Source organism: Pinus tabuliformis, chromosome 9, assembly GCF_031772625.1.
Source record: "Pinus tabuliformis cultivar Carrire ecotype Pingquan chromosome 9, CPIR1, whole genome shotgun sequence".
NCBI lineage: Eukaryota > Viridiplantae > Streptophyta > Pinopsida > Pinales > Pinaceae > Pinus > Pinus tabuliformis.
Genome location: NC_142307.1, coordinates 1,810,851,800 through 1,810,867,751, shown reverse-complemented (window position 1 = coordinate 1,810,867,751; position 15,952 = coordinate 1,810,851,800). Strand labels below are relative to the sequence as shown.

At 35.4% G+C, this 15,952-nt stretch overlaps 1 protein-coding gene across 2 annotated transcripts; it reads left to right on the top strand.

Moving 5' to 3' along the window:
- Positions 1-4,556: 4,556 nt before the first annotated feature.
- On the top strand, positions 4,557-6,796 carry LOC149156013 (WAT1-related protein At1g21890-like). 2 transcript variants are annotated; one of them, XR_016263130.1, is made up of 7 exons: positions 4,557-4,803; positions 4,924-4,986; positions 5,080-5,196; positions 5,375-5,579; positions 5,687-5,811; positions 6,050-6,201; positions 6,288-6,426. XR_016263130.1 is itself a non-coding variant. In XM_089441511.1 (7 exons), exons 1-7 carry the CDS (start codon positions 4,619-4,621, stop codon positions 6,457-6,459), a joined length of 1,053 nt encoding a protein of 350 aa, XP_089297637.1. In that variant the 5' UTR covers positions 4,558-4,618; the 3' UTR covers positions 6,460-6,796. The 2 variants fall into 2 exon arrangements, 1 of the variants encoding a protein (XP_089297637.1); XM_089441511.1 differs by having other exon boundaries at positions 4,558-4,803; positions 5,687-5,845; positions 6,288-6,796.
- Positions 6,797-15,952: the final 9,156 nt, after the last annotated feature.

Here is a 15,952-nt window from a genome sequence, read left to right as displayed (position 1 = left end):
AGATTTGGAATATGTCATAAATGAAGGACCGTGGTTTTGGGGAAGAGTAGGTCTCTACGTAACTCTATGGTTTGTGCTTTTTATGCTACAAAAATGGTGGTTACAAAGATGCCTATATGGGTAAGGTTACATAATCTCCTTTTTCCTTTTTCGCACCATCAAGTTTTATAAGGCATTGGAAATTCATTGGGGAGATTTCTAAAGATGGATCGAGAAAGAATGGACAAAAGTGTATTTATCTTTGCCCACATATGTGTGAAGATAGACCTGAGAAAAGTGCTACCAGATTGCATCTATCTGTTTCATCAAGCCTTTAAGTGGACATAATGGTCGGATTTTGAAAATATTGCTTTCAGGTGTCAGATCTGCCATCAAACAAAGCACCTACAGAACTCATGCCCTCAAAGGACAAAAAAATGACTGCAAAAGCCAAAGAGATTGCAATTTAGAGATCTGCCTTCTTTAGATGACAAATACAAAGAAATGGATGAGAGTCAACAACAAACCAAAGCACATAATCAACAAGTCTCCCAAGTGGAGGAGGAGGGAGAAGAGAAGTAGAAGGATCTAACCAAAGTGGATGAAGAATGGATGAGAGTCAACAACAATCAAAAGCACATAATCAACAAGGTCCCCAAGTGGAGGAAGAGGGAGAGAAGGACACTGTAGAAGAATCCAACCAAACATGCTGAGAAAGCCACCCATTTAGAGGTAATCGTGTAACATCTTACCTATATATATATATATATATATATATATATATTTCTTTTATCTATTATGCATTAATCATTATAATAATAATATCTTGTTTTTTCCCTTGGTCCGTCACATCGTGGACTCATATGATTGCTGCGTTAATAAATTTTGATTGTGTTTATGATTTGGGGTTAGAATTTGAGTTGCGGGGTTGGTACGAGATCACCACGTTGGCAGCCTACGTGGTACATTCCACAACTTCCTGTATCATTTTCGCGCACCTTCATCGATCTCAGGTAGGTTGCCCTCCATTAATGTTGAAGAGTCCCGAGGTGTCCTCCTGTCTGGTTCATGCGTGCTTGTCCTCGCCACCTGTGATGGTGTTAATGACCCTATCTACCTTACCGTGGATTTATTGATTGTTTTGGCAAAAGGAATAGTTCATTTGGTTATTCTCTGTCTCGGCGCTCTGCTCTGTTATGGCGACCCTGTGAAAATCTTTGGCCATTTCGCCTTTGAGGCTCCAGGTGCCATCTTCGTCCCACTTCCGCTCACATTATGTTGTTAGGTCTTTTCTTCCGCTGATGGTAGGTTGTGACAGTTCTGGAGTTTATTTGACGGGTTATTGGCATTTTGGAACAACAATGGAGAGTCCAACTTGGTCCTTAGCGGTCTTGAAGAAAGGAATATTGCCCCGACATTCTGAGGTAACCACTGTTCAACTGATGATAATGTCTTTTGAGTCTTTTTGTGTTTATTTTCCATTCCTTCCTCAGCTGAGGCAGTCCGGTTCTGTACAGGTCTGGTCATGGCTTCAATGGTTACCCAGTTCATGCACAGGTAAGCCATACTTACATTTCACGGTTTGTCGTTGTTGTCGAGTTATTACAGAGGTGGCCTCTCTCATAGTTTGCGTTATGCAGGTAATGTCTCTGGATCTGGTTCGAAACCCTCGTTTGATTTGTGCATTGTCGAGGGCGACTCCCTTGCTAATCTCTGCTCCTTCCTATGCTTTCCAGGTGTGTTGGAAACCTCATTTATGTGCCTTGGTTTAGTGAACCACTTTCTGTGACAGAGGGTTTCATGAGTTGTAATAGTTGATATTGTGGCTACGGCCAGGATGTGCTGTTAATTATGAATTGTGGTAATATTTGAGGTTTTGGTTTATTTCTGCTTATATGAGCCACCCCAGGGTTGATATAGCTCAGGTCTTTTCCTGCATGTTCTCATCGAACACATGACAGAACTTTTTTATAAATTTTGTATAATGTTTTTTGAACTGGACTGATTCCGACGAAATACAGTTATAACAGACCTGTTAATGAATTTTGGGTTTTTATTTATGTAAATTCCAGTTGTTGTATAATTAGTTGTTGAGCTTTGAAATTTGGTTGATTACCGAAGGTTATTTGTTTTGTATGATTTTCTCAGCCGCTTTGCAGATTATGTCATTCGTTTTAGCAGATAATTTATATATATTCATGATAAGTATGATTAGAAATCATGGGTTTTGGTTTAAGGAACCGGGGTACACGGCTCTAGATGGGTTCTTTCCGAACTTGTCCGAGGCTACAAACCCTAGGTGTATAACGAAATGTGATGCAATCATAGAATTAACCGAAAGCATAGAGAAGGGTTCACCGTGTTGACTTCTCTCTACAGTTTGAGGAAATCAAGGTTCACCGTGTTGACTTCTCTCTACAGTTTGAGGGAAGATTTCCTGTGTATGATGGAGGTCTGATATTTAGACATATATTGCTATATGAATATGTTTACAGTTTCGTATAATTTGTTTATTTATATTCTTGCAGAAAACTGATAGGCATTTTCTTTACTGTTTGTACACTTATATGTTTTCAAGTTAAATCAACAATTGTCTGTAACGCTATTTTGCTTATTAACTCAGCGTTTATTGCTAATTGACAGTGTACAGTTCTATATATATATCAGTATCCATTAGGAAAGCATACATCATCTATTTGTTTTACTATTCTACTCAGAAATTAATGGATGACTGTTACCAATGCTAAATCATTTCCATACTTTCTGCTTACAGTAGATAGGTCATTCACTATTGCTATTTTATTTCTATTTACAGTAAACATTCGAACTACTCTACTGATAATGATTACCATGTTAGTATCACTTATCTGTCTTTCGTTATGCATACATTAAATAATTGGAAGATCTCTCCACCCAACCTCGGAACTGGCAATTACGTCCAGATTCCCCCTCTGAGCCCTTCCACTTCTGCCAATCAGGAACAATTGGGTACCTTGGGCGTCAGGACTCTGTCCAGCACGTCGAGATTCCCCCTTTGAGCCCTTCCCCTCTGAGCCCTTCCACTTCTGCCAATCAGGAATAGCTGGGAACCTTGGGCGTCAGGACTCTGTCTAGCCTCAAGTTTGTACCTCACAACTTGTTACCTTAACTTTCTTTCCCACTGGTTAAGTTCGCTAGCTCAAGGAAGAATGCAACACAATCCTCTTTCCTTCCACCCCCACGGTTCTACCCTCTTTTCCTCTTAAGGAAAAATGGTGAAGGAACAATTGTAATTGTTCTAAGTGTGTTCAACTATTTCTTTAATTCTTTTAACAATCTGGTCCAAAGTCTTTTAATTAATAATTAACAGTATTTGTTCTGGCTATTTAAGCCCAATAGTTTTAATAGTTAAATAACATAAATGAAATTAAACTTGGTAAAAACAATTCATAATGTCAAAGTTACAAATTGAGACTCTTGGAAATCAACAAGAGGAAAAGGGGAAAACTGAAACACCCAAGGAATAATTGGAATAAAACAAACACATGTTTCTAAGAGTTCGGATTTAGATAAAGAAATGTTAGCAAAATTAGAGAGAGAAGAATTAACAATTGTAATGGTCACACCAAATTCTGATTGTTGGCACAAAATTTAAAGGAAAAAGGTAAAAAAGAAAAACCAATTTCTCTGAGTAAATAAATTTTTGGTAGCTAGGCTAGCTTCAAAATTCAAAGAAAAAAAAAAGGTAAAAAAGAGAAACCAATTTCTTTGAGTAAATAAATTTTTGGCAGGTAGACTAGCTTCAAGCACGTACGAATAATTTTTAGAGATAATAGAGAAATTTACTTGTACAGTATTGATGTAACTTTCTATTTTAGTACATGTAAAAAAAAAGAAGACATTTAACGTGTAAAATAATTTAATTGGTATATTTATAAATAATATAGGTCATAAATCAAATATCTTGATAAATATATCGAATAAAATATTTTAGTATCAATTTAGAAAATGTAGTAAAACAAAAATGTTTTAATGTTATTTAAAATAAAAGAAATGTGTACTCCGTATGAAGTTGAAATACAGTAGAAACCAATCTGTATTAATATTAAATATTTTCGACAAGATCACATTCAGATTAACATTGGTAAAATATTAAAAAAATTATTTTTAATTATATTTGAAACATTCGGGATTATATTAGTTATACGTAAGTGTTTGGTGATTGATTGTCACGGAAAGAGCTAACCAGTCATATATTGGGTATTTAATGCCGTCAGAGCAGCACGCGACTTAACGCGATAATACGAGAGCGGGCAAATTCGACATAAAATAATATTTACCTGCTCCCGTGTTATCGGGCTAAATGGTTGGGTATTTAATGCCGTCACACACTGGAAGCAAAAAAACTCGTGCGACAGCCAATCCCTCATTGCCAACGTCACGACTCGTCGTTGCGTCTACTATTCCACTGAAAGTCCTATTCTGCTGCTTGAACAACACCTAACCTTCAATTCAAGTAGTTGTGTGGTAAGCCTGGTAGGTAAACATGTGTTTTATTGAATTCTAGTTTGGTTAAGGAATACTATATTTGAAATGTTTCTCCTGGTTTTCCTGGGCTTCTGGGTAGCACCAGTAACATCTGAATCTCGGGAGAGAAATAATGGCTAGCTGGTTGGGCCAATTCAAACCCCACATAGCTCAGATTGCAGTTCAAGCATGCCTTGCAGGCATGAATATCATTACCAGAGTTGCTCTGGATGATGGAATGAGTCATTTTATCTTCGTAGCCTACACGCTGATGGTTGCTACAGTAGCCATTGCTCCTTTTGCTTATTTTCTTGAAAAGTACGTAATATTATGTTTGGGTAAATATTGGAATTTTGATTTGATTTTCATGGCGATCGCCAATTTAGCTGTTCTGATAAATATGTTCTTTTTGATGTAATACATTTTCTTATCTTTCAGAAATAAACGCCCAGCAATGACCTGTGCCATCTTCTGGCAGATTTTTGCTCTTGCACTTTGTGGGTGAGTAGGTAGTGAAAATTTCTGCAACTGCAAACTCTGTTGCTTTATTAATTGACTAGCCAGTGAATACACATTGTCAAAATACTATTGCAGGACCACTCTATTTCAGAATTTGTACTTTGCAGGCCTGGAATACACTTCCGCCACATTTGCTACTGCAACGACAAATCTCATTCCTGTTGTCACATTTGTGATGGCCACAACATTTAGGTACTCGTGTGTTTTTATATATCCCAATTCCATACAGAGAAACAAAATTGCAATTTCTCTCTCCAAGATTAGTTTTCCCAGATTTATGACAGCAATCCAGACAATCAAAGTAAAAAGATAATGATTCTTGGTAGTTACAGTGCAATGCAGCCTGGTTTGATTAACATGGGTTGTGCAGAATAGAGAAAGTTGATATTAGGAACAAATATGGCCAAGCAAAAGTGGTAGGCACCATTGTCTGTGTGGGTGGTGCAATGCTGATGACCTTCTACAAAGGCCCTGTTCTCGTAGGGCTTAGTGGGGTTCTTCATAACACATGGATACTGGGGGCCTTAATGCTGTTTGCCAGCTGTTTGTTTTGGTCTGGGTGGCTTACATTTCAGGTGCTTATAATTTTCTTCATGCTTGCACACCGTAAGAGGCAATCATCTTTTCAGTATTGGAAACATCACATATGTGTATTTTTGTGTTGTTCTTGTTTTGAATACAGGCTCCAGTTGTTCAGAAATATCCAGCTGAATTTTCATTAACAGCTATAATGATGGTGCAAGGAACTGTACAATGTGCTTTGGTGGCTTTATGTTTTGAACCAAAGGCATCTGCTTGGAAGCTAAAGTGGGACATACAACTTTTTAGCATCGTCTACTCTGTTAGCATCTGATCTATCTTTGTTTTGTTAAAATGTTTTCTTTCATGAATTAGTTTATGGATTTCTAGTTTGTTGAGCCTAACTAGATTGCAGATTGTAATTTTTATAAATATATTTAGTCTTATTCATTTAAATTTGAGATATTCTCAGAATTTACCATTCAAATAAAAATAATCCAACTTTATGTTTCTAAACATGGTGCAGGGAATACTCTGTTTTGCATTTGCATTCTTTGTACAAACTTATTGTATCCGTCTAAAGGGACCTATCTTTGCTGCAATGTTCAATCCAACGTCAACAATATTGGTTGCAATATTAGAACCCCTGATCCTTCATGTCAAGTATCGTCTGGGAAGGTCAGATCTCTCATATTACTGCAGCCATGTCTTTTCCAAGTTCTTGGGTTGAGCCGCTTTACTAATAGCTTCTGCATATTTTGCAGTTTGTTGGGAACCATTTTGATCATCGCAGGATTGTATAGTGTACTATGGGGTAAGGCAAATGATGGTGACAACTTCGTGGGAAATACAGAAACGCAGAAGGCTGCAGATGGATCCAATAACAACATCAGCGATTGCAACATTGGCATTAAGGAACCGCTATTAGAAAAATGAGGCCACAGAAATTTCTCATTAGCCTATTTTACAGAATCTGGTCACAAATCTCCAGGGTAATCTGACAAAGTTTCAAGACCGCCTACATGGGAATCCCAGTAGTGTTAACATGTTACCATTTGGATTCTTGTTGGTGATATTTTTATGATTTTTTCCGGTGAAGCATAGACACTAATTGTTCATCATTCACATTGTAGAATTGAAGTGTAAAGTGGTTGTTTATTGTTCACATTGTAGAATCGAAGTGTAAAGGGGTTGTTCATTTTTCGCAGTTTAAGTGTAAAGGGTTGTTCACTGTTTACATGGGAGAGTTTGAATGTAAAATGGCTTTTAAGGTTTTTTTTTTTTTTAATTGTGGTTAAAGTTTGTTGATTTTTAATTACTTTGGGACTTATGGTAATTTTAACTGAAGTTTTAGGAAAAGTTTGTGTAAAGGGTTGTTTAGTGTTCATTGTAGAGTTGAAGTATAAAGTGGCTTTTAAGGCATTTTTTTCATTGTGGTCAAAGTTTGTTGACTCAAGTATTTTGGGAGTCTTTGCAATTTTAATTAAAGTTTTTTAGAAAATGTTGAATATTCTAAGTTTTGTGTAAATTCAAAAATAATTTCCTAATTTTTGGAAATCTTATTTCTAATTTTCCTTTGGTTGAGGAGGCTTTGATGTGACATAATTCCCTTGGTAGAGGGCATTTTAATTTTGATATCTGTGAGTGTTTGAAAAATAATTAAAAAAAAAGAAGAAGACAAATTTTGTGAGTGGCCTTGTGTCTCATATGACTTAATAAATTCGTCAAGAATGTGACAGAGTTCTAATGAAGGCAAAACCTCCCAAGCGCAATTTATCCAAAAATGAATTCGAAGCCATTAAGTGTTTTAATGATAACCCTGACATCCTTGTCCTTAAGGCTGATAAAGGTAATGCAACCTTCATCATGAACTCTTCTGACTATGAATCTAAGTTATTTGATCTTCTTCCTTCTAGTTCCTATAAAATCCTGCCCAAAAACCCTATCAATTCCATCATCCATCTTGTCAGTAAAGTCCTTAAATCTTCTTCTATAGATCCCTCCATCCAACAATGCCTTTTCCTCATAGACGCAAACTCAGAAAAATTTATGGGCTACCAAAGATCCACAAACAAGGGGTTCCCTTTAGGCCCATTTTTAGTGCCTTCGGAGCTCCTACCCATGATCTTGGGTAGTTCATAGCCTCTAAGCTTCAACAATTTGTTGGATTCTCCCCCTCTTTCATCAAAGATTCCTCTAATTTTATTCTTAAAACCAAAGATATCTGCCTTGATGATAATGACCTCTTAGTGATCTTTGATGTTGTTTATCTTTTCACTAAAATCCCGGTTCCTGAGGCCATTGATTATATCTAAGCTAGTTGATCCTAAAACTCTCAACCTTGTTAAATTGTGCCTCTCATCTACATTATTTTCTTTCAAAGATACCATTTATGGAGTCAATGGGGTCTTCCCTTTCTCCCGTCGTCACTAACATATTTATGAAGTTCTTCAAGGCCAAAGCTCTTGACGCTTCACATAAAAAACCAAAGTGTTGGTTATGTTTGTCATTTGGTAGCACGAGCAGGCCACACTTGATGACTTTCACTTTCATCTTAACAACATTTCCCCTCACATTTAATTTAACATGGATATTGAATCTAAGAGATCCCTTCCCTTGCTTGATGTCCTTGTCTCTCAAAAACTTTGTGGCTCTCTTTCCCATCAAGTCTACTAGAAGAAAACCCACACTAATTGGTATCTTCGTGCCCTTTCTCACCATCTCCCATCCCAAAAATCTGGTGTTCTCAAAACTCTTATTTCTCAAGCCCTAAAAATTTTTGCTCCTCAATTTCTTCCCTTTGAAAAGGCTCATCTTTTCGAAGCTTTCAAAGCCAATGACTACACCCCTTCTCAAATTCGTAAAGTCTTTCAATTTTTCTCCAATCCCAAATCTCGATCTACTCCTCCTCTCCTCCCCAAGGTCAAGCTTCTCTTCCCTATACTAAAGGGACCACTAACCTCATTTCTAAAATATTATAAGGAAGGAATATAAAAAACCACCTTTAAACCTCATAGAACTTTAGATGTTTAGGTCAACCAAAGATAAGTTTGACCCCATGTCATGTTCTGGTGTTTACTAAATTCTCTACTCATGCGGAAAATCTTATATTGGTCAAACCGGTCGTGACTTCAAAGCTCACTTGAAAGAACATATAGTTGATACTAACCATCTTCATTTATCTAATTCAATCATTGCTAAGCATTCATTCAATTCCAAACATCTTGTTTGCTTTGATCAATACAAAAACCCTGAGTTCCTTTTCAAAACACTTGCATTATCAAAATCTTCAAACAGAGAAGCACCTTGATAATTTCAATGAGGAGGATGGATTCAAATTAAGCCAATCCTAACAGTCTATTATCTATCATCTTTCTCGTTAAAAAGTTTCATTTTGTTGATCATGATTTGTTTATCTGAACTATTTATTCTCCCTAGATATTAAAAAAATTATCATAAAAAAAAATTTCATTATTATTTCATTGTTTTTAATTCAATTCTTTTATTTATCTGGTTGATTTGGATTCTATGTGGACTTCTTTGAATTTAACTATTTAAATACAATTTTATTTTTTAATTTTAATTTTATTATTTTAAATAAAAATCCATGTTAATTATTAATTGTAGTTATTTTATTATTAATAGCTAATTTTTAATTGTTTCCCACTTTGAATTATCCCCTCACCCTTTTTCTTTATTTATTTAAATAATAAGATTTTATTAGTTTATTGTTTTTAATTATTAATTTGTTAATTTCACTTTGACTTTGAATTCAACTTATTTATTTAAGTTAAAAATCTTATTTTTAATTCCAAATATTTTATTATTATCAAAACTTCTTTAAACCCCTCTTTTTGACTTGATCCTTAATGGCTCTTTTAAAATTTTATTATTATTTTTTCCAATGGATAAATAATTGAATTTGTTTATATTTAAGGTTGCCAGCACTTGCATGTTTATCATTCAATATTCTCTAGTCTTTGATGATCAGTGGAGGGTCCACCTGAAATGTTGGATAAGATATTAATCCTATATAGAGTTTCATCCGGAAATTTTCTTCAAATAAAATTAATAATAAAAGCAACCTAGATCCATCTTAATTCTGGATCTACCAAGCATCAAGAGGGATCAAATCTATTGAGATACAAACCTATTTTAAAGTGAAAGGAGATTTGATCCCTCTTGGCACTTGGTAAATTCAAACTTAAGATGGATCTAAGATAGTTTCTATAAAGTCAAGGAAAACTTTGAAAAAGATGTAAAGACACTTATAGGTTAAAGAAGACCTTTGGTTATGAGGAAGTGAAATTCAATGGGTACCGAAAACTACCTTGAGACATATGGCCTTGTTTATGTGGTGTTGTGATGCATGTGCACTTTTTTATATGTGGTCCAATGGTTTGACACCTGATTGGCACCATTGTACATGTTTTCTAACTAGTGTGTCATATGTTACTTTTCTACTTCTGACTATTTGACCTAGCTTTTGTGGTACCATGATGCATATGCACTATTTTTACCTTGTATAATGGTGCCATGCTAATTGACACCATGGTGCATGTTTTATAACCCATTGACACATGCCACCTTGCTTATGTAGCATATACACATATCACCCCATATATGGTTTGCAATGGTGTCATGACCTTGAGATCATGCTCTCCACATGTGTGTATATGTTTTGTTTAATGAGGTGCTCATGATTCATTGGATGTGTTCCCTTACGAAAGAAAACGAAAGAGGGATTGGGTGTGGAAAATGATAACTTGGAATATATAAGAAAAAGGGGAAGTTTTTAATAATTATGTATATATGTAATTACGCTTTAGCATCATATGAGATTATCTCTGCTCGAATCATTGATTATACATTTCGTTAGGCAAACAATTTGAATATTTAGGCCGTTTTGTTATTGTCGTGGGTCCCTTTCTCTGGCAAAGGAAGGTATAATGAGTGTGAGGGTTCCTTCTTTATATGGGTCTTCACTATGGTGTTGTTTCACTATGGAAGACCATCTGTTAGGGTTGAAATCACATGACCATTTGAACCTTCTACGAGTATGTATGTCAAAAACATGATTTTATTATTTGTTATTATCTTTATGCAATGGGATATTTTATAAAAAAAAATTATAATGTACTATTTACTATGCAGTTTCATTATCTTCTGGTCATGCATGGGTGTGTGAATGATGACTTACACCAAGGCCTACAATGTGCTATATCTAAATTATCTGAATTTTTACTTTGGATCACATCAAAGGATATTCATATGGCTACCATTCCATGGTGGCATCAAGAGATAGTTCAGATTCCTTTTATGTTTGAGAAGGAATTTCCGACCAATTTCATGGACTTGTAGGTTCACTGTCTTCTAATTCACCTAGTAGATAAGGTTGAATTAGTTTGGGTTGTTTCTTGTCCTTGGAAGTTCTTCTTAGAAAGGTACATAAAGAAATTGAAAGTTTTTGTTCTACAAAGGGAAAAACTCAAGGGGTCTATGGCAGAGGGGTATATATCATATGATTCTTTCTATTATGCCAATGAGTACATCATGCAAATTGACAACACACTAGGCGTGATGATTTGGGATGATGAAAGGGATGAAGACAAAAGAGAAGAGGAACTTCTCCAAACAAATGGAAATATGCGCATGATAAAGAGTAACTGGCTTAGAATTTTTCAAATTTCTACACATTAACTATTCACACTAAACTTCATATTAATGCATATTTTGATCTCATACGTAATATATATGTTCGTTTGATTTCATTAGTGAATTCATAAATTGAATTCATCTATAAATTCATTATTTACAATAGGGAACCGACATGATCATGGGTCACATTGTACAAGAAGAAGAGGAGGAAATGGGACAGTGATAAGAAAGAATTCAAATATTTGAATAGTAGAAGTGTGCCTTATCCTGATCATTTAAAAGAGAATATTCCAATGGCATTCCCTAACAGTTGGGTTGTTCATCAAATTAGAGAGAAATACGGTGCATTTGGTTGCTAGCCACGTGCTGAAGAGGATTCGCTAAACATAGGGATTGGGTGCAACAACTCAATAATAATCTCTTTCTATACATTTTGAACTTAGTAATGCACCTTTGAATTCTAACATCTATATTTTATATTGTTAATTATGTTTGGGTTATTAGACACATGACGCTATGATTTTTTCACTTTTTTATAGGTGCAATGGTTCCCATCCATGTGGGCATATGGACATCATTTTTGCATGGAGGATATTGATGATGGATGCGTGACACAAGACTGTGGAGTGGAAGTCAACTTCGACCAATCTAGTTGTGTTAGACATATTGATCGAAACCTAATATAGGGGCTGTTATGTTACTTAGGAAAGATATAAGAGATCATTCAAGTAGACTTCTCTTCATTCCAATGTGTTATTTTTAGGTGCAAGTGGTGGGACACCTTTGATCAGAATAATGTAAAGGAAGATCACAATATTGGATTGATATCTATCAACTCTAGAAAGATGTGGCATGAAGCTAGGGAGTCCCATGTTTTCCCCAAACACTACAACCAAGTGTTTGTTTACCCAAATGTGTTGTACAGGGATTGCTAGTTTAAATTAAGACACAACCCTAGATCAAAACATATTTTTTAGAACAACAGTGTTATCATGCCAAGCGAGGAAGACAATCGGGGTGATGACAATGGAAAATGATACATACTTGTGTTATTTCATCATTTATACTATCTTTGCATGTTTTTGTTTTATTTATTTCGCTAATTATATTTTTTTTTTGTATTCGTCTTGTTGGCATTTTTATTTGTCATGTTTTTACACGTTTTTTTACACTAGAGATATTTTTACACTTAAACTAAGTATTTCCAATTGTGTAATTTATACTTTAAAAAATAAAATTTTAACATATTTATTTAATGTGTTGAAATCTAATTTTCAGTAGACTTCTTCTATAGGCTTTTGATAGGCATTAGGATGGATCAAAATATTGTAATTCTAAGCATGAGTTATCAATTTATAACTATAATTTGTTAAGATATCAATCTAAATATACTCATATTATCTCAGTTTTCAAATGACATTGTGAGTATCAATCTAAAATAACTCACTAAGTGATAGAAAATGGAGAAGGAAAATCATATATGTGTTATATATGTGTACTAAAATGCCTACTATAACCATCGTGAACAGCCACCGGAGTCCAAGAGACCACTTGGAATATGAATCCAAGGGTCACACCATGTACTATAAATTTATATCATCTCAATAATATATGGACTCTAATGCTTATCTTCCACATTAGCTATTTGCATTCCATCACAGGTTGAGACCTCCCTTTTTAGGTTCAGGTTCTCCCTTTTTATGTGAGCTGAGACCTCCCATTCAAGGTTGAATTTTTCCATATTCAAAACATGAGGAAAACTTCCTCTTGCAAAAGATTTCAGTTTCTTTCGAAACTTGGAAGAGTTCCGAGAACTGCACTAAGCTTTCCAGTGTTGGTGGTCATCCTTAAACCAAGCCCCTTATACCAAAATTTTAGAGAGCACATTTAGCATAATGTTGTCACACATTTTTGAACATTTTGTATTACAACCCTCTTATTGGACTCATACATAGCCATTTGGATTAAGAGGGAAATGTTCGACACCTAATCCTCTAAGCGTTGGTGTGGAAGCTAAACAACCAAAGGGAGTCGAAGGGACCACTTGAAATATGAAACCAAGGGTCACTCTTATGTATTATAAATATGTATCATGTCAATAATAATGCATTCAATGTTTATCTTCCAAAAAAATATTCACTACGCTCTTCTCTGCACTATTCTTTCCAACGCAGGGCCTTCATTTTTTCCAAAAAGCGTCCCACTCTTCCAGGTATCAGAGCTTGATAGGCTTTAGAACAAAATACTCTCCTCACCAAATTCAAGATAAAATACTCATATTGCTTTGATAGCCTCACAGTTTGACACAAAATCATATGTTTTGATTCAGTGAGTAAACAAGACATAGCCTTAATGAATTCTTGAGGATGCTAGGATTTATTTAAAAACAAAGTCATTGCTCAAAGTTTTGTTGAGAAATGTGGCCATTGAGATTCGTTCACTCTATCATTATTTGAGGATTTTATATTTCCTTGGCTTTTAACCACATTGGTAAGAATCATCAATAGTGAAGCATTCAAGGTTGTTTTTAGATTTGGTTAATGGTGGAGGGCCCATTAAAGGTTGTGGTAGAGGATTTATTTGTGCCGTACAGAGGCATCCACGTTAGTTGTTTTCTCGACAAATAAGCTTAAACAATGAGGATTTCATTTTTTTGAAAGAAGTTGGGAAACTGTGTTGTTGGGATATTAACAAAGTTGCTTGTATTGATCTAGTGTAATTTAAATTTGTTTCTTGTTCAATTTACTTGTTCTTGTTGTGGATATTGGGCATAAATTCATGTGCAATAAACAACAACCAAAGCCAAAAAAACAAGCTAAGAGTGGCCTTTAGGTTTGTGGTGACATTGTTTCCTGTGCTTTGAATTCTAGAGGAGTCTTCAAATAGTAATGGGATTATCCTTATTTTGAGTGGATCTGAGTGGATTCCCCTCTTATCATTGGGCACATTTATTTTGAAGAATATTGCACTACTAGCTATATGTTTTTTATAAGTACCTTTTGGTCATTTTTTGACTTGCATTGTTTGAATAATGGTGAAAATTCATAGCTTATTAGAGTTACTGAAAACTCTAATCATGTCCACTGTTGATAGCATAGGTAAAATTAGCAAAGCCTTTATTTCAAACATTCAAACCTATCTGCAAAATGCACATGAAAAGAATGAATTTTTGCAGCTTGAATCTCAGCTACAACAAGAAGAATTATAGTAGTGGAGTCATCGTTCTCAACATGTTTCTATTTAGAACATTGAAACTAGCTTCCATAAGCATCAAGTTGATTTAAATCCAGTGCCCAATGAAGCAACAAAGTTACATGTAGATGAAGAAACTCAGCCTGCACTTCCCAAGCTCATCATTAGACCTTGGGAAGAGCTTATCCACAACAAGCACAAAATAGGTCTTGGATATGATAAGGAGGTTTCCTTTCATATTCTAGATTACTCAAAGCCCATCTAGTTTAAGAGTGTTGGATTCCTTCATGACAGTTCACCTTCATCTATTCCAGATTATGCTCCTCCATATTCACAGCCAAAAGGTGTTAAATGCCAACGCTTTGAACGAGTTGGACATATGAAAGATCAACGTTTTTATCTTCATCCATGTGAGCACTATCGTAAAACCACTCACTCTTCAAACAAATGCTTCAGAAACAAGCCTCCTGTAAGAAAAAAGATTCATCTTGGATGGATCACTTCTTGGAAATGGGCTTCAACAGCTAAGAAGATATTTCAATCATATGTAAGAACTTATTCTAGAGTATTGAACAATCTTGCAGTTGAGTTTTCTCCATTATCTCACCTTGTATTTGACAAGGGGGGAATTTATAGTCATCTACAAGTTTCAAAGCCACATCAAGCAAGCCTAAGCCACAACCTGCCATACCAGATTTAGAGTTGCAGCCAAAGACAAAGATGCCCTTGAGCATGCCTTTGGTTGATGATCATCCTTAAACCATCCAAGTGGGGTTCAGACATCTCTTGAAAAGTGTTGGGGACACTTCCTCTAGTAGAAGACTTCAGCTTCTTGCCAGTTTTCGAAGAGTTCCAGGAATTACATTAAGAATTCCGAAGTTGTTGTTCATCCTTAAACCATCATAGGTTGAGACCTCCCTTTTTAGGTTGAGTTTCTCCCTTTTATGCAGGGTGAGACCTCGCTTTCAAGGTTGAAGGTTTTCCTCTTCAAAACATGAGGAACACTTCCTCTTGCAGAAGATTTCAGCTTATTGCTAGACTTGGAAGAGTTCCGGGAACTACACTAAGCATTCCAGTGTTAGTGGTCATCCATAAACCACCTCCCTTGTACCAACATTTCAGAGAGCAAAATCAACCTACTGTTGTCATGCATTTTTTCACAATTTGTATTACAACTCTCTTCTTGGACTCATACATACCCCTTCGGATTAAGGGCGGAAATGTTGGACACCTAATCCTTTAAGGGTTGGTGTGGAAGTTGAACAACCAAAGGGAGTCCAAGGGACCACTTGGAATATGAAACCAAGGGCCACTCCTCTGTATTATAAATATGTATCATTGTGAATAAGATAGGTAACTCAATGTTTACCATTCATATTCTGTGTCTGCCATGTATGTATTTAACAATATCTATGATAATAAGGATTCAAGGTCACGATCCTTTTCAAATAGAAAAATGAGAAGAATATAACCAAAATGATAAAATAGGGAATTTGGAAACCACATTGAAGTTTTATTCTAGATTTAGATACTTATTGGTTTATTAATGAGCTCACATGTTTTTTCTTATTCTTTATTT

Coding starts and splice junctions, on each gene's coding strand:
- LOC149156013 (XM_089441511.1), top strand. CDS start 4,619: ATGGCTAGCTGGTTGGGCCAATTCAAACCCCACATAGCTCAGATTGCA. Junction 4,804..4,923: donor TTTGCTTATTTTCTTGAAAA/GTACGTAATATT, acceptor CTTATCTTTCAG/AAATAAACGCCCAGCAATGA. Junction 5,580..5,686: donor CTGGGTGGCTTACATTTCAG/GTGCTTATAATT, acceptor TTTTGAATACAG/GCTCCAGTTGTTCAGAAATA.